The 25611-nt window shown below is 45.6% G+C and overlaps 1 protein-coding gene across 1 annotated transcript in view; it reads right to left on the reverse strand.

The window, feature by feature from the left end:
* LOC142828021 (usherin-like) overlaps positions 1–25611 on the reverse strand; it is a 178040-nt gene that overhangs the window by 54466 nt on the left and 97963 nt on the right. Inside the window, exons 11-12 of the mRNA XM_075925196.1 lie at positions 20911–21106; positions 16772–17413 (exon numbers count right to left, since the gene is read on the reverse strand). Of these exons, the coding sequence (XP_075781311.1) occupies positions 16772–17413; positions 20911–21106 (838 nt within the window). The remainder of the gene's footprint in view (positions 1–16771; positions 17414–20910; positions 21107–25611) is intronic.

A 25611-nucleotide genomic window follows, 5' to 3' on the forward strand; every position in this document is an offset into this window, starting at 1 on the left:
CTCCCACCCTCATTTCTCCTTCCCCCACCCCAGTTATGAACAATAAAGAGAGGGTTTTTTGGAAAAACAGGTGTTTTTATTTTACATTAGGAAGGGGGGTTAGAGAGGGGAAAGGGGAAGGAGGTGAGGGTGGAAGAAGGCCCCAGTGGGGCTTGCAGGGACAGTTCAGTCCTCCTCCACCTGGAAGCTCTCCCGCAGGGCTTCCCAGATCTGAACGGACCCCCCGCTGGGCCTTCTTGATGGCGGCGATGCAGGGCTGTGCGTACTGGCCAGCCATGTGCTCAGCCTCAGCTATCCAGGCTGGCAGGAAAGCCTCCCCCTTCCTTTCACATACATTGTGCAGCACACAACATGCTGCTACCACGGGAGGGATATTGTGCTCGGCAAGGTTGAGGTGGGTGAGGAGGCATCTAAATCAGGCTTTCAGGCATCCAAAGGCCCCTTCGACCACAATGTGGGCCCTGGTGAGCCTGGTACTGAAGGCCTGCCAGGAGGGGTTGAGGTGCCCCGTGTACGGCTTCATCAGCCAGGGCTGTAGGGGGTAGGCCGCACCCCCCAAGAGGCAGACGGGCATGTCCACGTTCCCGACCCTGATGTGGTGGTCGGGGAAGAAGGTCCCGGCGTGCAGCCTCCAGCACACGGAGGAGTTGCGGAACACCTGTGAGTCGTGTGCCTTGCCAGACCAGCCCACATTAATGTCCGTGAACTGGCCCCGGTGGTCAGAAATGGCCTGCAGGATCACGGAGAAGTAACCCTTCCTGTTTATTTAGAGGGAGGCCTGGTGTTCTGGGGCATGGATGGGAATGTGCTGTTGATCGCCCCCCTGCAGTTGGGGAAGCTGAGGGCACCGAACCCCTAGATGACCACGTCCGGGTCAGCGAGGTGGACCACCCTGCAGAGCAGCACCCTGTTGATGGCCTTGACCACCTGCAGAGAGACACAACAAACTGCGAATCACTGGAGCGCCAGGGTGGCTGGGAGTGTTAATTCCCTGGCACTGCCCCGTGCCCCACTCCCAGAAGTGACCCCCGCTATGATCCTGGCCGCCGCGGGTGGCGTGTAGCATGGCTGGGACAGACCGAACACTCCCGTGCGGGACACTTTCGCCTCCTCCCCCCCGTTTTCCCTGGAGCGGCCCATCCCCTCCTAGCAGCCCCACTTCCCCTCCGGCGCAGTGGCCGGTGAGTGCCATACCTGCATGAGCACTGCTCCGACGGTGGATTTCCCCACGCCGAACTGGTTCCTGACGGATCAGTAGCTGTCTGGCGTGGAGACTTTTCACAGGGCGATGGCCACACACTTCTGGAGGGGGATGGCGGGCCTCATGCGAGTGTTTCGTCGCCGCAGAGCAGGGGCGAGCCACTCACAGAGCTCCAGGAAAGTGTCCTTCATCCTGAAGTTCTGGGTCCACTGCTGATAGCACTCCAGGACGATGCAGTCCCACCAGTCGTTGCTGGTGTCCAGATGCCAGATGCGGTGGGGCACGCTGGCATCCGGGCACTGCTGCAGCTCCTCCACAGCTCCCAGGGAGGCCAGGAGGAGAGGCAGGGGGCTGATATGCACCAGATGGTGCCAGGTATCCTCCAGCCATTGCTGGCAGGCTTTCAGCAGCAATTCCAAAAACTGGAACAGCATGCCCAGGGTGAGCTCTGGCTCCATGGTGCCAACTGCAGCAGCATCCCCAATGGGAACACCAACACAGGCAGGCGGCGAGGAAAATGCTTTGCTGTCCCTCGGCGAGGTAGGCAGGCAAGTGAAAAAGCTGAGAACTGGCTGTCCAGGGGGGTCCCTTTAAGCACGAACCTCAGATAGCCTCAGACAGCAGCCACACAAAGCAACTACTGACCTGATGCCCTGCCAGAACCGGTTTCAGCTGCCCTTAAAATGAGACCCAGCGTCCAATCAGTGTGGACGTGCTATTTTGAATTAGCAAAACACTAATTCGAATTAGTTTTTGGGTCTAGATGTGTTATTTCGAATTAGCTTATTTCGAATTAACTAATTTGAAATAAGCTAGTTTGAATTAGTGCTGTAGTGTAGACATACCCTGAGTCTCTTCTTTAGTCATGCTCTTCAGTTGCTGAATCTCTTTTAGTTGTCTATGAACTCTTCCTCTAAGGCTACATCTAGACTACAAGCCTCTTTCGAAAGAGAGCATCTACACTGCAACTACTTTGAAATAAAGTGCTCACTGCAAGAGCACTTTCAAAAAAAGGCATTCTTCCTCATAAAATGAGGTTTACTGTGGTCGAAAAAACTGCCACAATCTTTCGATTTAATTTCGAAAGAACATGGCGGCAGTCTAGACGCAGGGCAAGTTTTTTTAAAAAGGCCACCATTTTTCAAAAAAACCCTGTAGTCTAGAGACATTCTAACTTTCTGATGTTCTGTTCTATAATGAAGAGCACAAAAATGCATGGTGATGTGCTATCTAACCAAGCCATTATTTCCTTTGCCTTACAAGTGATATCTTTATATATACACCCCAGGGTGGTATTGTCTTTCTTTGCTGCAGTGTTGTGCTGTGAGCTCATATCCAAACAGCAAAAGAACTAAACAAACTGAAAACATTAGAATTTTACTGCTCAAGTCTTTGTTCAAGTTTAGTTTCTGGTCCTCAGTGAGATAAATCTCCAGTGGACAGTCAAGTGATATCAGTCTCCAGTTAACACACATTCACATCATAAAACAAGCATACTGTCGGCACTTTATTCCAGAGAGACCCAGAACTGAGCCATCACAGAGACTGAATATCTTGAAGTTATTAGTGAAGCAGCATGTATTATCTCCTACTGCAGTTGCGTGTACAGTATAGCCCTTGTTCTGTACATAAATAGAGGAGGCCATTTCCCAGCAATGTCACTCTCAAACAAAATGAACAACTCAATGCAGGAGTATAGATGGAAGAGAGGAAACAAGTTTAACCCTAGACCTCACGAAAAAGGTCAGAGTACCTCTTGGGTAGCTAATTTATAACCTGCTCCAAGAGCACTAAAGATTCATTTCTGGCAGACCCTAGTGCACTCTAAAGAAAGACAGATTCCTATCCACTCGATAATTAGAATAAAATTGACAAGCAACAAAGGACAGCAACAGATAAATGGTAAGCCTAAAGTATTATAATGAATGACAGAAGAAAGCTTTCCCATGGACATAATTATTCCAGCTCTGCGAGAGGTGATAGGTAAGTTGATGGGAGAGTGTCTCCTGCAGACATAACGTCAGTGAGGACAGCATTTAGGTTGCTGTAACTTGTGTTTCTAAAGAGTGGGGTGTGTTTTTTCATACTCCCAAGCAACATAACTTGTATCAATAAAAGTGGTCGTGTAGAACTGCCCTGAGCAGCCTCACTGACAGCTGTGCTCTCTGGTTGGTGAGAGTTTCCTAAATTCCTTCCTGTTGCTAGACCTCCACCCCATACTAAGGCAGGAGCAGGCTAATCTGGCCTGCGGGCCGGATCCAGCCCACCAAGCCTTTTGATCCGGTCAGCGCCTGCCCCTGCGGCAGGAAGCAGTGCAGATCAAAGTGCCTGACTGCTTCCTATGATGCTCAGCACTGCAGGGAGAAGGGAGGGAGAGACAGGTTTCAGCATGCTGACCCAGCCTCCCCCCCGCCAGCAAAATCTCTCAGGGTATGTCTACACTGCCACCCTAGTTCGAACTAGGGAGGCTAACGTAGGCATTCGAAGTTGCAAATGAAGCCCGGGATTTAAATATCCCGGGCTTCATTTGCATCTTGCCGGGCACCACCACTTTTAAATCCCCGTTAGTGCGGACTCCGTGCCCGCAGCTACACGCGGTATGGAATAGGTAGTTCAAATTAGGCTCTCTAATTTGAACTACCGGTACACCTCGTTCTACAAGGAGTTACGGTAGTTCGAATTAGAGAGCCTAATTTGAACTACCTACTCCATGCCGCATGTAGCCGCAGGCACGGAGTCCGCACTATTTAAATCCCGGGCTTCATTTGCAACTTCGAATGCTTACATTAGCCACCTTAGTTCGAACTAGGATGGCAGTGTAGACATACCCTCAGTTCCTACTGGCAGGAAACCGGACAGTGGGAGCTAGGAGATTTTGCTGGGGGGCAGTGCATCACAATTTCTCAGCTCCCATTGGTAGGTTTCTAGCCAATAGGAGCTGAGAGATTTCCTGGGGTTAGGACAGCGCATGAAGCCTCTTGATCCCTGCCCCCTCCTCACAGCAAGGAGAGCCATATGCGCAGCCAGCCAGTAGTCTGGGGCTGCTCGGGGGAAGCCTTCCTGAGAGGGATGCTTAGGTAAGTGCATCCCAGCCAGAGCCTGCCTCTGGCACCCCACTTCCTCCCTCCCCCCCAGCACCCTCCCAGACCCTGGACCCACTTCCTAAACTCTACCCCAGGCCAGAATCCTCTCCTGCACCCATATCCCCTCCTGGACTCTACACTCCAATCCCTTGTCTCATGTCACAACCCAAATTCTCTGCACCCTCCTCCTTCTCCCCTACCCCACATCACAACTCCCCTTCCTCCCCCCCACCCATCTTCCACTCCCTCCTAAATCCCTCCCCCAGGCCAAATTCTTCTCCTGCACCCATCCGCCCTCCCCAGCCCTGACCTAAATCCCCTGCCCTGCCCCAGGTCACAACCCCCTCATTCACCTAAACTACCTTGCAGACCCCACACCCTCTCCTGCACCCCAGTCCTCTACCCCAGACTCCCTTTTGCCCCCAATCATTGTCCAAAACCCCGCAGCCTCTCCATAGAAAACTGTGGCCCTTGACCACTTATCAAAATCTTGGAGTACCTCCTCATCAAAAATTATTGCCCACCCATGTTCTAAGGCCTGAATGGTTGCGCCGAGGTTGTCCATCCAGGTCAGGGTGGCAGGGAACTATACTGATTGGGTATGTACACAAAGGCTGAAGACAGGTCCAGGGCTTACCCCGCTGTACCTATTTCTGGCTAGAGGCAGGGCTGTAAAACCAATGCCTCTCCATACTAGGCATTAAATTCATGTATGAAGTAAAAAGATGTTTCGAAAGGGTTGTTCCAGCTTTCTACACACCACTAATCAAAACTGAGCAAGCAGTGCCTCACACATGTTGTATTCAATTTCAATATTTTTTCTTTCAACAAAAAAATACGTGGAAGAAAATTATTCTTTATAAATCAACACCAAACCAAGAGACCATGTTTGCCCCTTCCTCCATGAAACAGATAATTGATATCCTTTCTCTGCAAGGTACAAAGGCATGACAATGTGTTGACATTTTGAATCACATGAAAGTGAGAGATATTTTGAAAGTTAAACTACAAATATCTATTTTATTGTGGCTAATTGTAGGCCTCTGACTTGAGTATACTTTAAGTAAATATGCTGGGAAATTAGAATACTTAAATAGCTTATGTTTATGCTATATATCACACTTAATCATACAACTGAGTTAAAACAGGTGCACTATCCCATCAACCTAAGCTATCCTTAATATATTTTATGGTTACCATTTTATCTAATTAATTTTGTGCTTTTAATTATGCTGTGATGGCTACCGATGTGCTTGCAGTACATTTTGTTATTTTTGGCCTAAGGCAAAGCCAAAGGACATGGTTAGATTATTTGAAACAGGTTAAAATGCTCTATGGTTCCATAATTTAATACCATTACTATCATCAGATCAGTATGTAAACAAATAGTATTTTTAATAATGCATACTATTTAGAGCTGGGTATTTTTATTATGTTACTATGACTCAAGTTATAATTCTTAACTACAGGGCTGTTGTCATTTTAGCAGATTTGGGTTTCTCTCCTTTTTTTTAATAGCTGATATATAAACTGCAAGATTAAATTCACCCATCAAAAATGTTTCATCCACTGTTATTTAATCTTTACTGCCTTCTTACTCTCCTCCGCCTTGGAGTTGCCAACCCTCCTGATTTTAGTGGGAGTTTCACAGAATGGGGCTTAGTATCCCAGAGGTTAATGCAGCAATCTGGAAGATTTTGAACTGCTAAAAGTTCAGCAGCAGAGTGGGGTTAAGGCAAGCTCCCTTCCTTCCCTGGTTCCACACTGATCCAAGAACTGTCTGGCATATTCCTGTGTCTCTTGGACGGGACAGTAGGGGGTCTCTGCATGCCACCCCCATCCTGAGTGCCACTCGCATCCTGAATCCACAGCTTCCATTAGCCAGGAAACTTGGCCACTGGAACTTGAGGGGGTTGTGTCTGTGGGCAGGGACAGTACACAGAGCCTCCTAGCTCACGCCCTTCCCTAGAGGCCATAGGGACATGCTGGACACTTCTGGGAGTGGCACAGGACCAGGACATGCTGGGAGCTTGTCCTAGCCCTCCTGCATCAGTGACCAGCAGCAGCAGGGAGCCTGCCTTGTCTCTGCAATGCTGCTGACCAGGAAACACCCAATGAAAGCACCATCGGGTTAGAGCCCATACCCAAGCCCCTTCCCTAGCCCTGAGCCCCCTCCTGCACCCAAACTCCCTCCTTCACTGCAACCCCTGCCTCAATCCTGAGCCCCTTCCTATACCCAATCTACTTCCCAAAACCTGCATCCCACATCCCCTCCTGTACCTCAACCCCTGCCCCAGGCTCATCCGAGAACCCTCTCCCACTCGTCAAACTCCTCAGCTCAGCAAGAGAACCTCCACTGCTTCCCCCATCCTGGTAAAGGTGAGGGTGGGGAGAATGAACGAATAAGGGGAGAGGGATGGAGTGAGTGTGGTAAGGCCGTTGGAGAAGGAGCAGAGAAGAGGCATGGCCTTAGTGAAGGGGTAGGGAAGGGTGTTTGGATCAGTTGACAATCCTGTGAGTCTTTCTCCCTACTTTAAAACCCGCCTCATTACTACAACAGTTGTAATCTAGTACTGACACCTTAATAATCTTTTTCAGGATATTATTGCACATCACAATTTCTCTGCACTCCTTTGAATGTACCCTGATATCAGCATCTATCATATGGTCCAGGAGTGCACTAGTCTGTGCCTCATGTTCACCTGGGTACTATTCCCAGGTCTACCACTGGCCTGCAGGGTGACCTGGGGTAAATTATTTCATGGTTCTGTTATTCAGTTTTCCTCTCTGTAAAACGGTGATAATGATATTGGCTCACTTTGTAAAGTGTTTTGATATCTACTAATGAAAGGAAATATGTAAGACCTAGGCTAGGTAGTATTATTAGGGTCCAAACTAGTCCCCACTGAAGTCAGTACAAAATTACTATTTAATACAATGAGTACGAGACTGGGCCCCTGCAATGTTAAGGAATCAAACTCATCTACAAAGCAGTAAACTAATTCTAATCACTTAGACTTTTGGTGGACCTCTCTTGGTAAAGCAAGATAAATTACCTGAATACAAGATTTTTTAAAAACGAACAAGTATGTGAAAATGTTTCCTCATGTGTCATGTAGATTATTCCACATTATTCTGTGCATACTATCAATTAGACATTTTAAAACTATTATAGATCTACAAAACCCCTTCACTTTACTTCTCAAGGACAAGGGTGGCTTACTGTCTCAGGAAACCTTGACATTACTCCTCTGCCTAGCCCCAGCCCACTTTCTGATTAAGTGCCTGCTGCAGAGTGTCAGCAGGTCAGATAGCACCACGGAAGGAAGAAAAACACAATATTGCTGTATTTATTAGTATATGTACAGAAAATAATTTAAATTAATTAAAAAAATACAAATGGAGGTTAAGCTGCATTTTTAACCTATGTTCAGTTACTGAATGGCATATTAAAATCAATGGGGCTCTAATGTACCTTCTAATGTGCACTGCTACTTTAACAAACTGCCTATAAATTTAACTTCAACTAAATCTCTCTCTTTAACATAGGTTAGGTTAATACTACACTATTATAATATTATATTTTCTTTATATTCACCTGTTTTCTAAAAATTAATAAAGATAATTATAGTGCCACCCAATATCATTAACTCAGTTATAAATTCCATTTACAGTAATGTAGAATGAAATCTCTGAATTGTTCCACTGTGCAATACCAATAGCATTGTCAGCTGCTTGCTTAGCCCTTGTGAGAAGCTGTATATCCCCAACACGATGGGGCAATCACATGCACTTATAGGACAATTTGTTTTGCCAGACTTCCTATGCTGTTCCTAAAAATATCTCCACAACTTCCTCCATGCTAATCACTCATGCAAGGAGCTCCCTTCCTAAACTAATCTTTGCAGAAACTTATCTTCCACTTCTCTCTGCAAGAACCCAAATTGCTGCAATTAATGATGATGATCTATGTTATTTTAATATTAACAATTGAGACATAAATGTAAATGAAATTGCATGCATTTGTTTTCATCAGTTTCCTTTCAACTTCCATATAATACTTATGCTACTACACTGTAAACTAGAGCTGTCGATTAATCGTAGGTAACTCACATGATTAACTCAAAAATTAACTAGGATTAAAAAAACACTATTAATTACGGTCTTAAATCACACTGTTAAATAGAGTACCAATTGAAATGTATTAACTATTTTGGATATATATATAAACATTTTAAAATACAGTATATTGATTTTAATTACTTGGAATGCAGAATATAGTGCTCACTCTATATTATTTTAATTACAAATATTCACACTCATCCTAGAACCCCTCTTACACTTCAAATCCCTCAACCCAAGTCCAGAGCCTCCACCCCTTCCCCCATTTTGGGGGAAAAGTGACTATTTTTCAATTTACCTCAGACAAATACTGCTATCTCTTTATCGTGAATGTTCAGCTTATACATGTACAATTTTATTACATAACTGCATTTAAAAATAAAACAATGTAAGACTTTAGAGCCATGGTCACCAACCAGTAGACCGTGATCTACCGGTAGATCTCAGGGGCTCTAAGAGTAGCTCTTGAGCCCTCTCTTTGAACTGCGCACCTACGCAGTACACTTACATTAGATTTCCTCATCTGAGGAGCAGCTACTCACCGAGCAACAACACAGGTGAGTAGCTGAGAGGAATGGTGGGAGCTGGGAGGTCAGGAGGGCTGAAACATCCCAGCAAGCTGACTATGGCTTTCAGCTGAAAGAGGCTGCCGCGCACTCCAGCTGATCGGCGGCTTCTCCTTTGAGCCTGCCCACGTGGAGCTTGGTGCACCCTGGCTGAGTGCCATGGCCAACTGGCCGAGCAGGCACTTCTCTTCCCTCCAGCCCAGCTGCCCTGCGCTCAGCCCAGGGAGGCTGCGTCTAGCTCCAGCTATGCTGAAGCAAGCTTCCCAGGCTGAGCGCAGGATCACAGATGCCCATCTGATGGATTGTATACAACTAGCAATCTCAGACTACAACCCAGACTTCAAGACACTGGCAGATACTGTTCAGTCACAGGTGTCACACTGAGACTTTGTTACTGGAAGAAAAATATATAATTATCAATACTTGATTTTAGATTTACAAAATAGCAGAGAACAAAATGTATAATCGTAAATGCTTCGTTTGACATTTAAATAGCATGAATTAAAAACAGACCATTTATTTCATAACCATAACGTGATTTTAATTTTATATATTGCAAAATTTAAAAAATAAACTATGCTGGGCTGGGGGTAGCAAGTGATGGACAGGAGAATAGAGAGGGCGGGGATTCAAGGAAGGATCAGGGCAATAGATCTTCGCCTGTTCTGAGACTTAAAAAATGATCTTGGGTGTAAAAAGGTTGGAGACCACTGCTTTAGAGCCTCCAAGTCCACTCAGTCCTATTTCTTGTGCAGCCAATCACTAAGGCAAACAAGTTTGTTTATTGGTGATAATGCTGCCTGCTTATTTACAATGTTACCTGAAAGCGAGATCAGGCATTTGAATGGCACTTTTGTAGCCAGCATTGCAAGGTTTTTATATGCAAGATATGTTAAACATTCATATCCCACTTCATGCTTCAGCCAACATTTTAGACTTACTTCCATGCCAATAACATTCATTTAAGAAAATAATGCTTTAATTAAATTTGTCTCTGAACTCCGTGGGGTCCTGCTCCATGTTTCACTTGCATTCTGCCATATGTTTCATGTTATAGCAGTTTTAGTTGATGACTGTTGTTTGTTTTAAGAATACTTTCACTGCATATTTGAGTAAAATGCAAAAATGTGAGCTTTCTAAAGCTAGCAACAACATTTGATGTAAGATTTAAGAATCTGAAGTTCCTTCCAAAACATGGGGGAGATGAGCTATGGAGCATGTTTTCTGAGTCTTAAAAGAACAACAAATTGATTTGAAAACTACAGAACCTGAACCACTGAAAATCAACCGTTTGTTGATGGCATCTGATTCAGTGTGATGGGGCGGGACCCGCATACCCCGGTGAAGCGGGCCCACCCCGCACTGACCCCGCGATCGCCCTGTCACTCCTGGGGGCAGCGCGGGGCTCGGTAGGAGCATGTGCGCCTTGTAGCACGGCGGCGGCTCAGCTGAACGGCAGAACAGAGGGTGCCGCAAGGGAGCTCTCAGCAGGAGGGAAAGGGGGGGCGGGGCCACGGGGGCTGATGTGAGACGTCCCCGCCGCGGCGAGTTTAAATGGGGGAATGGAGGAGCTGAGAAGGGGGCGGGGGCTGAGCAGGAGGAAAGAATAGGTGAAGCCGAGGTAAGCCAAGCAGGGTGGAAGTAGCCCAGGGCAGGGCAAGGAGCCGGCGCACCAGTGGGTTGAGGGTTGTTACCCCTCCGGTGGGACAGGTCCTTGAGAATCTGTCTTTAGGGCCCTGGGCTGGGGTCCTGGAGAGAGGGTGGGCCCGGACCCCCCTCCCCGCAGTTCCGTGGCTGTAGGCATACCGACGCGGGAAAAAGGGGATTGTGACTAGGAGACAAAAAGGCAAGAAGAGGAGGGGGAGCAGGACAAACCCCCACACATGGTGGAGAATGTGGGCACCATGAACCTCCTAGACAAAAGGGGGGGTGAAAAAAATTGGGAAAAGGAGGTGGTAGAGGTAGCACTACGAACTGGTGGAGACTGAAGTAAAGGCAAGGGCCCCAGGCAAACATGGAGGCGTCAGACATGTTTAAGTGGTTAACAGAAAACCAACGGCAGCAGCACCAACAGCAGACGGCCCTCCTGCAACAGCTGGCAGTACAGCACCAGGATTAACAGCGACAGCTCCTCACCGAGGTGGCAGACCAGTTCCAGGCGAACCAAGAGCGGTGGGTGAGGCAATGGGGGGTTCTGGGACGAGGACATCCCGGGGGGCAGGGCGACGAGGTGGTGGAAGGGGGGCCCTGGCCCAGTTGCCAGTAAGGTTGGCCAAGATGGGGCCCTTAGACGACCCTGAAGCGTTCTTGGTCACCTTCGAACGGGTGGCCACATCCGCCCGGTGGCCAGAGCAACATTGGGCAACGATTCTAGCTCCCTACCTCGCGTGCCCAGCTCAGCTGGCCTATCGGAGCCTAGATCCGCATGAAGCCCTACATTATTTTAAAGTAAAAGAGGCTATAATGGACCAGTTAGGGGTTACACCAGAGTTCTATCGCCAAAGGTTTAGGCAGGAAACGAACCCTCCCGGAGCAAGACCCCAAGCTGTGGCACAAAGGTTGAGGGAAGCCGGCTGGCGCTGGTTAGAGCCGGAACAGCAAACCGGGCCTCAGGTGGTCGAGAAGGTAGTCTTGGAGCAATTTATCAATATCTTGCCGGGGGGGGGCCAACAGTGGGTCTGCCGCCACCATCCAGCATTGTTAAATGAGGCGGTTACCCTTATGGAGGATTTTTTGGCGGCAGAGGGAGGAGAAGTGGGGAGTGGAAGCCGGAAGGAACCCACAGTAGGGCAGGGAGGAGGGGGGGTGCAACCCTCCTCACGCTTTGGGGAGAGGGCCGCTGGGGGGGGACCCCCCAGCCCCGGCAGGAGGCGGTTGGCCCCGGTGCGGAGCAGACCTACAGTGGCGGAGCCCGTGCCGTGTCCACCACCTCGAGAGATTCGGAAGGAGAGCTCGACTCCAGTGCAAGCCCCAATGGAAGGGTACTACCAGTGCGGACAAGAGGGACACTTCAGACACGACTGTCCTTATATGGATTGCTCCTATGGGCAGGTAAGGGTGGGTCCAGACACGGGGGAAGCTCGAGGACATGGGAGGATCTTGAGGGAAATAGAGATAGAGGGTCGGGTGGTCACCACTCTGGTGGATTCAGGATGTGGCCAGACCCTGGTCCGGGTGGATCTGGTGGAAAAGGGGGGGTCCTAGAGGGCCCCCAGTAATAGTCCAGCGCGTGCACGGGCAAGTGGAATTGTACCCCACGACATGGGTACACCTCAGGGATGGGACGCAAGAAGGGTGGGCCTACGTAGCCCTCGTCCCAGGGTTGGTGTATCCCGTCCTGTTAGGACAAGATTGGAAGGGTTTTGAGCGAGCCCTACGGGAATGGCCGGGGCAAAAAGCTGCAGCAGGGACTGTAGCCCTGACGGCCGACCCGAAAAACACCCACGAAGGAGGGGGTGCGGGGGCGGAGCAAGAGGAGACAGAGGAGGGGGTAGACTGGCCCGCCGATTTTGTAAGAGAACAGAGGGAGGACCCCCGCTACAGCAGGCATGGGAACAAGCTGCCGGGGATAAGGGGGAAAGTGATAACCCCCGAGGGGCTTTAACCTACCCCCGGTTCGAGATACAGGGCGACAGATTATACCGGGTCATTGAGGGGAAGGAGGAAAGGGAAATAATGACCCAGCTATTAGTACAGGGCAAACGCCACCGGCGCCTATTAGAGCTAGCGCACAGTAATCCGTGGGCTGGCCATTTGGGGTATGAAAAAACCATCCGCCGTCTGCTCCAACGATTTTACTGGCCAGGAATTTACCGCACCACGAAGGACTTTTGCGATTCTTGCCCAGAGTGTCAGAAGACCAGCGCAGGGCATGTACCGTGGGCACCTCTGGTGCTGCTGCCTGTAGTGGGGGTCCCTTTCCAGAGGATCGCTATGGACTTGGTAGGTCTCCTGGAGCGAACGAGGAACCGATGCCAGTACATCTTGGTAGTCATTGACTACGCAACCCAGTACCCGGAGGCAGTACCCCTACGTAATATCACGGCCGCCACGGTGGCGGAGGAACTGGTCAAGATCTTCGCGAGGGTGGGCCTACCGGAGGAAATCCTTACCGACCAGGGGACGAACTTCACCTCCACCTTGATGAAGGAATTATGCCGTCTGTTTTGGGTCAAGGCGTTGAGGACCTCCGTATATCGTCTGCAAACGGACGGACTGGTCGAAAGATTTAATCGAACACTCAAGGGTATGCTCAGAAAGTTTGTGCAGGAGGAACCGAACGCATGGGACCAAGCCCTGCTGTCCCTCATGTTTGCGGTAAGAGAGGTGCCACAGGCCTCTACAGGGTTCTCCCCCTTTGAGTTGTTATACGGCAGGCAACCGTGGAGGATTTTAGACGTAATTCAGGAAACCTGGGAGGAACAAGCTACCCAGGCCATAGGGACAGTACCCTATATCCTTAGGTTGCGGGAAAGACTACAGCGGGTGGGAGAATTCGTGACGCAGAATCTCCTTGAGGCGCAGGGTCAACAAACGCAGTATTATGATAGGAAGGCACAGCTGCGTACGTTCCAGCCCGGCGATAGGGTTCTCCTCCTACTGCCGGAACAGACTTCCAAGCTGTTGGCCCGTTGGCAGGGCCCCTTTGAGATAATTCGTAGAGTAGGGGAGGTGAACTACGAAATCAGAATGCCAGGGAAGCGGAAGGCCACCAACATTTATCATGTTAACCTCCTGAAAGGATGGCGGGCGAGGGAGAGCTTGATGGGAGCCAGGGTGGGGGCTGGGCAAGAGTTTCAGGTGGGCCAAGAATTAGCAGTAGAACAGCGAGGGGAACTCCTAAGTGTGTTAGCGGAGTTTCCGCAGGTTCTCACCGACGCCCCGGGACAAACGGAGGTCACTCGCCACCATATACGGACGAAACCGGGATGTACGGTCCGTGACCTGCTGCGACCCCTCCCTCAGAAGTTGTGGCCGACGGTCCGGGAAGAAGTGAACAAGATGCTAAGGTGGGGTGTAGTGGAGGAGTCGCACAGTGCTTGGAGGAGCCCCATCGTGTTGGTCCTGAAAGCTGACGGCACCATTCGATTTTGTATCGACTTTCGAAAAGTCAACGCGGTATCCCAGTTTGACGCGTATCCGATGCCCCATGTTGATGAGCTACTAGAGAGACTGGGAACGGCGAAGTACATGTCCACCCTCGACCTGGCCAAGGGATATTGGCAAATACCGCTGACCATGGAGTCCCGGGAAAGAACGGCCTTTTCGACACCCTTTGGCCTGTACCAATTTGTAAGGATGCCCTTCGGGCTCCAAGGGGCAGCGGCCACCTTCCAACGCCTGATGGACAAAGTGCTACTCCCCCACGAGATGTATGCTGCCGCCTATATAGGCGACATAATCATTTACAGTACGACCTGGCCCAAACACCTAAAACGTGTAAGGGCCGTTCTGATGTCATTAAGAGAGGCAGGATTAACGGCCAACCCCTCCAAATGCCATTTTGGCCAGCAAGAGGTTTCCTACTTAGGCTACACGGTCGGTGGGGGCAGAATCTGACCCCAAGTAAGTAAAATCGAGGCACTGCGAGATTATCCGGCCCCGAACACAAAGCGGCAGGTCCGGCAATTTTTAGGGTTGGCGGGCTATTACCGCCGGTTCGTGCCCGACTTTGCAACGCTGGCTACCCCGTTGACGGACCTCATGTGGGAGGCAGCACCAAGAAAGGTACGCTGGGGTCCCCAATGCGAGGAGGCCTTTAGGAGACTAAAACAGCGGCTGGCACGAGCCCCAGTGCTGGCCCAGCCAGACTTCATGAAACCCTTTGTCCTACAAACGGACGCCTCAGAAGTAGGTCTCGGGGTGGTGCTGTCACAGGAGGACGGAGGGGAGGAAGCCGCAAGTTACTGCCCTGAGAACAGAAATATTCTATGATAGAAAAGGAAGCACTGGCGGTAAAATGGGCCGTTAACTTGTTGCAGTATTACCTCCTAGGCAACTCGTTCAAGGTGGTGACGGACCATGCCCCCCTGCGCTGGCTACTCACCATGAAGGATGCCAATGCTCGTATTATGCGATGGTATCTGTCACTTCAGCCATACCGATTTGAAGTCCACTATCGAGCCGGAAAAGCCCACGGGAACGCGGACTTCTTTTCAAGGAACATGAAAGAGGAACAGGGAAGCCGGGCAGTGGGAGCGGAGAACGTAAGGGGGAAGGCGTGTGACGGGGCGGAACCTGCATACCCCGGTGAAGCAGGCCCACCCTGCACTGACCCCGCGATCGCCCTGTCACTCCTGGGGGTGGCGCGGGGCTCGGTAGGAGTGTGTGCGCCTTGTAGCGCGGCAGCGGCTCAGCTGAGCGGCAGAACAGAGGGTGCCGCAAGCGAGCTCTCAGCAGGAGGGAAAGGAGGGGCGGGGCCACGGGGGCTGATGTCAGCCGACGGCGGTGTCGTCAGATGTCCCCGCCGCGGCCGCGGGGAGTTTAAATGGCGGAACGGAGGAGCCAAGAACGGGGGGGGGGGGGGGCCTGAGCAGGAGGAAAGAATAGGTGAAGCCGAGGTAAGCCAAGCGGGGTGGAAGTAGCCCAGGGCAGGGCAAGGAGCCGGCGCACCGGTGGGTTGAGGGTCGTTACCCCTCCGGTGGGACAGGTCCTTGAGAATCTGTCCTTAGGGCCCTGGGCTGGGGTCTGGGAGAGAGGGTGGGCCCGGACCCTCCTCCCCGCAGTTTCGTGGCTGTATGCATACCGACGCGGGAAAAAGGGGATTGTGACTAGGAGCCAAAAAGGCGAGAAGAGGAGGGGGAGCAGGACAAACCCCCACATTCAGATTATGAAAATGAACAGGTATTGGTCCCCTCTGTGAATCATTATTTAGCAGAACCCATCATCAGAATGAGTGCATGTCCTTTGTAATAGTGGTTGAGGCATGAGGGGACACATGAATCTTTAGTGTATCTGGCATATAAATCTCTTATTCACAGAGTCATGTGAATGCCTATTCTCACTTTCAAGTTACACTGTAGACAAGAAAAAGCAGCATTATCTTCTGAAAACTGTAACCAAATTTGTTTGTCTGAGCCATTGGCTAAACAAGAAGGAAGACTGAATGGACTTGTAGGCTCGAATGGTTTTTTTTTAACAAAGTTATATAACCCCCCCAAAAAAGACATTTGTAAGTTACACTTTCATGATAAAGATATCACCTCAGTCAAGTACTGTAGTACAAAATGGAAAATATTCCTTTTGACTTTTTTCACAGTGCAAATATTTGTAATAAAAATATGAAGTGAATACTGTACATTTTTATTGTGTTGTACAGGCTGGAACCTCCCTGGAAGATTACAACTTCTTCCTTGATCCTCAAGACCTGACCGGTCCTGAACAAGGAATTTTGCTAGACCAGGGGAGGTCAATGCAATTGATCACAATTTTTTTTTTTTAAATCACAAATAATTTTTAGTCACTTGGCAACCCCACTGTAAACTCTTTGGAAAAGAAATGTAATTTTTGTTAATATCTAGCATTACAAGGCTCAGGCCCGATTCACACCACTACTATAAGACTATAAATACCAACTAACAATTTTTGCCTAGCAGCACACTAAATGTGTGTGCAAGGGCCTCCCCCTTTGCTCACCAGTCAAATACAGAATAACTTCATTTATGTCTATGACGTGTGGGGAAAACAAACTCTAAAGCTCTATAGCTTTCCTATAAAAAAAAAGGAAATTATCAGTGTAATAAAGGAAAAGACAGTTCTGAATTTAGAATACTGCATAGTGTCACGAGCACTTTTCTTACCTGATTCACACTGATTACACCTTCTTCCGTGACGATTAGGCAGGCATACACATTGTCCACTAATCTGGTCACAAGCAGTTCCTGCTAATGTCCCCAAGGGGTCACAGTCACAAATCTGGCAGCCGAGATGATTGTTAATGGTGAGATTGTACATGTGAAGCCCACACTGATTGCACTGAAGGCCAGTTACACCAGCTTTGCAAGGACACTGTCCTGTTGATTTGTCACACAACAGAGAGCCATTTACTGTACCTGCATTATCACAATCACATGGCAGACAGGCCAAGGAGTTGTTCTCTTGTACTTTGTAGTATCCATCCAAGCATTCACTGCACTGTCTGCCTCCAATATTAATTTTACATACACACTGCCCTGTCATAGCATTGCAAACGCTTCCAGAAAGTGATCCTGTAATATTACAGTTACACGCCTTACACCCGGTATCATCCAGACCAAAGAAGTTGTCCATGCAGGTGTCACACTGAAGCCCTTTCGTTTTTTCTTTACATTTGCACTGCCCAGTAAACGGGTTGCAGAACTGATTCAGGGAGCCATAGATATTACACAGACAAGGCCCACATCCATGTTCACGAAAATTGCTGCGGACTTTAAATCCAAAATTACAACGATCACATTTCAGACCTAAAGACAGAAACAGTTATTAATTAAAGGAGAAAAAGGGTAGGGGGCACTCAATTGAGTCAGTAGAAATTCAGTACAAATGACATATTTTAGATTTTTTTAAAGTTTTCCTGCCACAATTTGTAAGTGCAGCAGCAATGAGGTGGCTGCACAAAACCACAGAAACCAGAATGATCTAATATAACAGCTATTTTTTCTTTGTGAATATTTCAGAAATAACAGCTTTGATGTGGTTTTCATATACAGTGTTTTAGGTAGATTTATTTTCATCTCAAGAACATTTTAAAATCTCTTGCAGAACTAAGCATGATGTAGGTGAGCACTTTAATAGCTGGCCTATCTTAACTGCAACAAATGATACAAAAATGGAAGGCAGAAAACATGCTAAGGGCTGTCAGCCCATTTTGATGACATATACATAAATACATGCATAGGCATTGTAAATTAAACTAGTTACTACAAGTTTTACTCAGCATCATAATTTGGTTTTAATACTGATACACTAGAATTTATTAGGAGTATTTATGGGATACAGAAAACATTTTCCGTAATCCAAGATGAAATAATGTTTTTGTTCAAATGTACGTGTCAGTTTACATTTACTTCAATATATAAGAAATTAAATTGTTTTCTTCATACTTTATCCTGTAGTTCTGCAAGCTTTGTTTTTAAAGTCATTGTTTTATCCCTGACTTGGGGGTTGCAGCTTAATTTTTTTTTTATAAAATTCACCTCACAAAAAAGCAAACAAAATTATTATTTGAGAAATGCTAACTCATATGTATATATGTGTTCCTTTTTGTCAGGAAAATCTTTCAAATTGATGCCATAGTTTATTTGTAGCATACAGTAAAAGAAAAAAAAATACTAGGTCCTAACAAAATATTTCCATCCTTTAAAAAAAGGCATAAATATATAATAATACATTTAGAAACTCATATGCAGAAAAGCATCTCTTGAAATGGTAGGAAATGCATTATATATATATATATATATGGATAAAAACTCAAGAACTCCAACAGAAGGCAAGTTCTGTTAACAGTGATGAATGGCTCACCTAAGGCATATCATTTAATTTCAATAAGGAAAATAAAAAAGGACCACTATTGCTGCAAATTTTAAAAATAACTGTATTGTTAACAAGAATTATGACTCATTTTGAACTATTAAAATTGGTCTACATGGATTCATATCATATCAGTTTTAAAAATATGCGCAGTGCTTATTTGAATATGCCATACATATTCCTGACAGGTAATCTATTCCTAACGATACTGAGGAAGGCCTACAGGGCATCACATTCAATGTTAACAAGTACAGGGGAGTTAGCACGCTTGGCATTTAATTCACATTCTTCTACCTTTTTATTCTAGATGAATGACCTACTTTAATAAAATTATTGGTGCTAATGTATTTTACTGGTGATAGAATCATTAGTAAGATTTAACAGTTGTGTTAACTCTAACAGTTCATGTTCCATAACATAGCAGTACACAGTTACATTTTCTCTTATCACATTTATTTAAATAGACCAAGTGACAATAGTCTGGGTTTACTTGTAAACCCAGTTTAAAAAATAATGCAACATCCTTTTTTAAAATATAGCTTTTCATTGTAAAAGTTCACTGCTCAGAAGTGGGAAATAACACCTATTTACACATAACAACAGGAGACAATAGAATATTTAGTTAGTTGTGTAAACAGTCCTACTGGCATTTAGCCAAGTGCTTAACTTTAAGCGCAAATTGTGTCTCTCAAGTCAATTAGGAGAATGAGCTTAAAGGTGAGCATGTACCTATGTACTTACAGGACTGTGTTCTATGTATTTTTCAATCTTTCATCTCCCATAGATTTTTTTGGGGAGGAGAGAAAAATAATCCCAATTACATTGATAGATAAGTAAAACACCTGAAATAATTTAAGCAAACAATTAAGCAAGGGCCTGAACCTGCAATCCTTGTGCATCCAATTACTCACTGACATCAAAGCAAGCTTGGGAATGTACAAAGAATCCAAAGCCAGGCCCCAAATGTATATGAAAAAAAGACACAGAATTATTTAAATACTCCTATTTTATTTAGTGTAAGAAATTCAATTATAAAATGCATTAACTGTTTACTTAAAAAAAAAAAATCCAGCGAGGGACTGAGCACCTCCTGAAGGATGTTGGCTCTGATTTAATCCCTACTGTAGATAATAGATGTTAAAGGCACTCAAGCCCTCGATAGGAAGGAAGCTGGGAACCATCCAGGATCAGATCCTTTTAGAGGAACATTTTCATGTATTTCTTTTTTGTTTTTTGGCTTGTTTTGGAAACTCCAGCCACAAGAACAAAGACTAATGGCTCGTAAAAAAAAAAATCACAATTCAACCTTTTAAGGTAAGGCATTCACTTTAAGCCCACAGCTATCATATTTCTTTCTTACAAAGATATGGGTGGACACTAACAGAGATTTAGAAGTCTGGAAGAAGCAGTTGTTCACAATTTAGTGAGTGTGAATTACCTAAGATCTGAACATTGAAAGGTATTTTTGATATCAACATATGATCTGGGTTAGTTCAGAAAATACAGATTACCAATAGTTTGAATGACAAATTAGTATGGGTTTTTCTTCTGAGCCATATGTATGGCCTGAGACACGTACAGTTACCATGCAGGGCACACTTTATCAGGAAATTCTCCTTGCATAATATTCCCATACATCAATATTTCAAAGTGTATTATGTACACTGTGTATTTTGGGCACTTGATAAATTTTGTCCTTATGTGGCTGTGGCTCCCCTCAAATATGCTGGAAGTAATAAATTGCTATAATCAAATCTAATTTCTGAAAAATACCTGTGGGAGTAACAAACAAAAAAGCACGTCTTGTAAAAAAAATGATAAATAACACAGAAGGTAGCAGTTTATTATAATCAGCTTGGCACTGAATTACAAAATTAAAATTATGTGGCCCTTGATAACTAACCCTAGCAATGTTCATGATCTGTGGAATAATGTTGACTTATTTTGCATTTCATAGGAACAGTTCAAAGAAATACAATAGAAAAAATGGAAAGATTTATCACAAAGGACCCTGTAGCACAGACTATTTTGAGGGGGAAAAATCCATTTATTTTGGTCTATTAAGAAAACTAGCATGGAAATGATTTGCTTAGAACTCATTAAGTATAAAACATTTTGAAAAAGTGCTAATTTCCTAAAAGAAACATCTATGCAGTAAGCAAATTAATATTATTTCTGTGAGTTATTAGTATGGAGCTATGTGAGTTAATGCAGCTATTGAATAAAGAGACTTCTAAGGGTTGATTAAGCTAAACTTCAAACTGTATTTTGATAGAATTATTAAATTAATACTTTTTAGACAGTTAATTTCATTCCATTTTTTTAATCTGCCTTCAGCAAAATAAATTTACTGTACTTTTCAGTTTAGAAATCAAATGTTTTATTTTTAGCAGATAAGGAATATGGCTGAACACTCTTATATTACACATACCAACAACATTTGCTTTGCACTTGCACTGGCCTGAATTTTGGTGACAGGTAATATCTCCATTGACTGTCCCAGAGGTATAACAGTTACAGGGACTGCAGCCATCAGGGTCTGACTGTTGCAGATTGTAGAATCCTTCCTGGCACTGATTGCATTGTCTGCCAGACACATGTCTCTTACAATTACATTGGCCTCCAATCTAGAAAGATACAAAATATTATTGAATGGTGAACGGGTCTATTTTTAGATGATACACTCATTAGCAACAACGGTGGAGGGGATGGGGGAGAGAGAAAAAAACATTAAAATGGAAAAGGGAAGATCAGGTCTCTGAAATATATGTACTATTTTTGCTCAGCAAGAAGAAAAAACAAGAATTATTAAATCACAAGCATAAATTTCAGAATTTAATTACATGAAATCAAACATTTTTGGAGTGCAAAAAAATTAAGGTGTATTCGTAATCTAAATATCGAAAACCATAAAGAAAAACTGTCACAAGACTACACTTCTCCTCAGTTTCAGAGTATCCTCTGACACTCCAAATCTTTGCAAGGAGTTTAGAAAACAAGCAGGAAAACAGTCAACTCATTTCTTAGCCTCAGGTTTTAGGGCCACTCTTCCCAGGGGGCTCTGGCACTCCTGTCCCTGGCAGTTTCCCAGTTTCTCTCAGCTCTGCTCCCTTGCTGGACCACCAGCTCCGTGGCTATTTCCCTGAGCCCTCGCTACTTCCTCTGAGGTCCTTAGCATCACTCTGTTGTGGCTTTCCCTTTGCATTGCACCACCTGTCTTAGTCCATCCCCCAATTGCCACTAACAGCCTTCTGTGGGCCAGGTGTACCCCAGCCCTCTTTAATCGACTGGTGGACTCACCTGCTTCAGGGGACCCAAGCTTAGTTTGTGCACACGGACAGCTATCCTATGAGAAATATAAGACCCTAGGCTACAAATGGGGATTACTGCTTAAAAACGGATAGTACTATCTGATCTACAGTTAGAACATAAGAACATAAGAATGGCCACACTGGGTCAGACCAAAGGTCCATCCAGCCTAGTACCCTGTCTGCCAACAGTAGCCAATGCCAGGTGCCCCAGAAGGAGCGAATTGAATAGGTAATGATCAAGCAATTTCCCTCCTGCCATCCATCTTCACCCTCTGACAAACAGAGGCTAGGGACACCATTCCTTACCCATACCAGCTAATAGCCGTTAATGGACTTAATCTCCATGAATTGATCTAGCTCTTTTTTAAACCCTGTTATAGTCCTAACCTTCACCGCCTCCTCAGGCAAGGAGTTCCACAGATTGACTGTGTGCTGAAGAACTTTCTTTTATTACAAAATAGTGTATAATTTCTAAAGGCAAATTCCTGTATTATTTTGTTTTTTAGACAATGCTTCTATTTAGTTTAATGAGAGAACTGACTAAAATAAGAATGGAATAAAGATTGCAGGACTTGCCCAAAATAAAGCTAAATGCCTCATGTGATCAGGATAGGATAATTTCTGGATACTTTTTAACAACTGATTACAATAGAGTTATTCCATATTTACACCATAAGAGAATAATCAAATTGTGTTTCCATAACTTGTCAACTTTGTAGAATGTGTTCACCATTACCTCATCAATCAGGAAGCATTAATTAAATGCATAGGGCCAAAACTACTTGCTTCACCCACACACGTGTTTGTATTTACATCTCTGTGAATACTCACGTGAGGAAAAGCAGGATTTGGCTCAAAAGAAACAAAATATTCTAAAACATTAACGTTCCTCTTGAAATGCTCTCTACTGAAATGATCTCCAAATCAATTCAAAACTTCTTTAACCGAGGTCTTTCTGTTTTGTTTTGTTTTGTTTTGTTAATCCCAAAACCAAAGCCAAACTAGAACAAAGGATGAGGCATTAGATGGCTAGGTCAAAGCTGCAAAAATATTCCATGTAAAATACACTTTCTATTTATTTGGAACTTCTAATCTGTACTCTGTAGATGTAGGGATCATTAACCAGAGTGAGAGGAAATATAGCATCTCTAGGCCTGATAGTAAATATTGGATGCAAAAACGGTGGCTCAAGGTTATATCCAAGCACATTCCAAAAGAAAATTGTGTTATATTATGCAGTAGAACCTCTTTGTATTGAGGAGAAAGACACCTATTGTGGATTACCAAATTTTACAGAGGAAAAAGCAAGGTTAGAAACCAAAGATACTACATGAAATAAATGTACAGCAAAACCGCACCAAGTGGTTTCAATTACAGGGGAGTCTCATGCAGATTAATGAAATGTCCAGGGTAGTGAATGCCAGAAATAGGAAGTGTCATTGATGTGCCAGGTACTATTGAGTGCCAAGAGGTGATGCAGTACTCTAAACATTCAATGGAAGAAAATGTACACTCAAGAACTCACCTTTAACAAGGAGAGAATCCAAAATAGTAAGTATAGGCTCTCAAAGGAAGGGAACATTTGCTGAACATTAGGTATAATATAAGTTATCTCCAGACCAGTTGATAAAATCCACTAGCAATCAGACTATAAATATTCCCTCCCTCCTACTATGGCACAACCTTTCAAAGTTATACAACAGGAGATTAAAGGCAGGCAACCAGTTAAAACAGTAATAATCTTTTTCAGTAGCTAAACAAGAGGTAATGAAAATGGAGATTCTGAATGAATATATTTAACAATGGAGGAAGCCTCATTAGAGTGAGTACTATGAGGTCAGAAGTATGGGTATATACCTGCAGAAGCTCTCTATAGTCATGTACTGACACACTGTCTCCCACCCTGATTTTCAAGGTTTTGAAATATGTGAGGAAGTAAGACATATCTGTAGAAAAGAAAGCCTCCTGTTGGATTGAGAAGGCACCTTGGCAAATTTCCATATACAGTATTTCTAAAACATTGTTAAGTGTTCTGATGACTCTTAACAAGAAAACATCAGATGACAATATACTTTTCTGCCCCCCCTTAACTTTGGCTCTGGAGGCGGGTACCTTAGCCACTGTGCCACTGGAGGAGCCCCCCAACCTCCCTACATTCTGTGCCCCCCTTATCCTTCCCTTGTTCCCAGGGTGCCAAGCTGAAAGATCTGTAATTGGAAGATCTGTTTCAGCCCCTCTTTGGAATGCATAATTCATTACCAAAAAATGATGAGCAGCAACCTCAGGAGTCAGATTCTCTAGTGTCATTCTCCTAGCAACATAGCTGACCCTGAAAGGCTGCTGTATGGACTGCAATTCCTGATTGGTAGAGCTAAAGTATTACTTCACCCAGTAGCACACCGAGCTCCCTGGCTGCTCAACATGTTCCATGCCGCAGCTGCACTTGATCCTGGTTCCTAAGCTTGCTCTTACTTCCATCCAGCTTATGGCTATTCTTGTCCACCCTGTTCCTGTTCCCCCCTTACCAATCCATGGCATCCCTGTCTGTGACCCCAGCTCCATTTCCAGACCACATCTCTTCCTAGCTCATTGGCTTTCCATTTCTGATCCCTGGGTCTGAATTTGGCTTTAATCTCATTTACACTCCCAGTTGTCCGTGGTGTTGCCCTTTAATCTAGCTCAGTTCTGCTTTAAACCCTAGGCCTGGCCATCCTCATAGCTCCAACCACTATGCCTGAACACCTCCACCCTGGCCATGATTCTTATCCTTCTAGAACATTAAATGTACCTACGCTTAAGTCATAGAAAATTAGTCCCTACATAGGTTAGGTACATATCTAACCTGAAAAACAACCTTAACTCAGGCCCCTGTGGAGCTGGAACAGCCTCTGGAAATAATTCAGTAAAAGCTAAGAATGAGAAAAAACTAAGAATGTGTAACCCTTCTGCCAGGTAGCACCAGCAGCAGCCAGGCCCAGGTTCAATATCTAGGGGTTTCTTTCCATCCATCCAACACAGAACTGGCTTGAGCATCCACCCAGTAACCTGGGAAATTCACACAAACCTGAGTGCTTCTGGGAGGCAATGCTTCCCCACTCGCAAGCACAGATTCTGAGTGTAAGAAATACACCTTTATTAAAAAGAGAGGGAAATAATGTGGCATTAAATTGGGAAAATACCACAGAGTTCATAACCAACTAAAAGAAGGTTGAGCAGTATCCTTTTCCTCTCAGGTTCTTAAGTCCAGCAATGAAAATGTCCCCTTCACATGCTCAACCCTTCGCTGATCCCCACTCACAGTTGCTGCCCTTGGTCAGGGCAGAGCCAGAGTTCAAAGGTGCATCCACAGAGTTCACCTCCCATCCTGAGTGGGGTAGGAGTAGAAGACATCTCACTCACTCTGCTGGTCACCCACCATCCACCTGCTCTCTGCTGTCTGGCGCCACTCTGCTGGCCATTCGTCACTCCTCAATGCCACCACTCTGCTAGCTGCTCATTACACCTCTCCATTGCTGCACTACTAGCTATTTATCATGCTGCCGCCACTCAGCATATCATCTGCTGGCTTGTGATGGATTTGGCTCTGGGCCAAACCTAATAATTTCAGCTCTTGACCCAAAGCACAGTCCAGCCACAAGGAATTCCAGCATCCACTGGAGTAAATTTAAAATAATAGAAGAGACTTCTTAAGGAGTCTGTTCGAGTTCTATCATTAGACCAGCAGGGAGAAACAGGCTGAACCTGTTTTACAGCTCATGCCTGGAGGACAGGTAGCCTGCTGATTCAGAGTCCTGCCCGCCCCCCTTAACATCACAGAACTT

This window comes from Pelodiscus sinensis, chromosome 3 (assembly GCF_049634645.1).
Source record: "Pelodiscus sinensis isolate JC-2024 chromosome 3, ASM4963464v1, whole genome shotgun sequence".
NCBI classification, from domain to species: Eukaryota; Metazoa; Chordata; order Testudines; family Trionychidae; genus Pelodiscus; species Pelodiscus sinensis.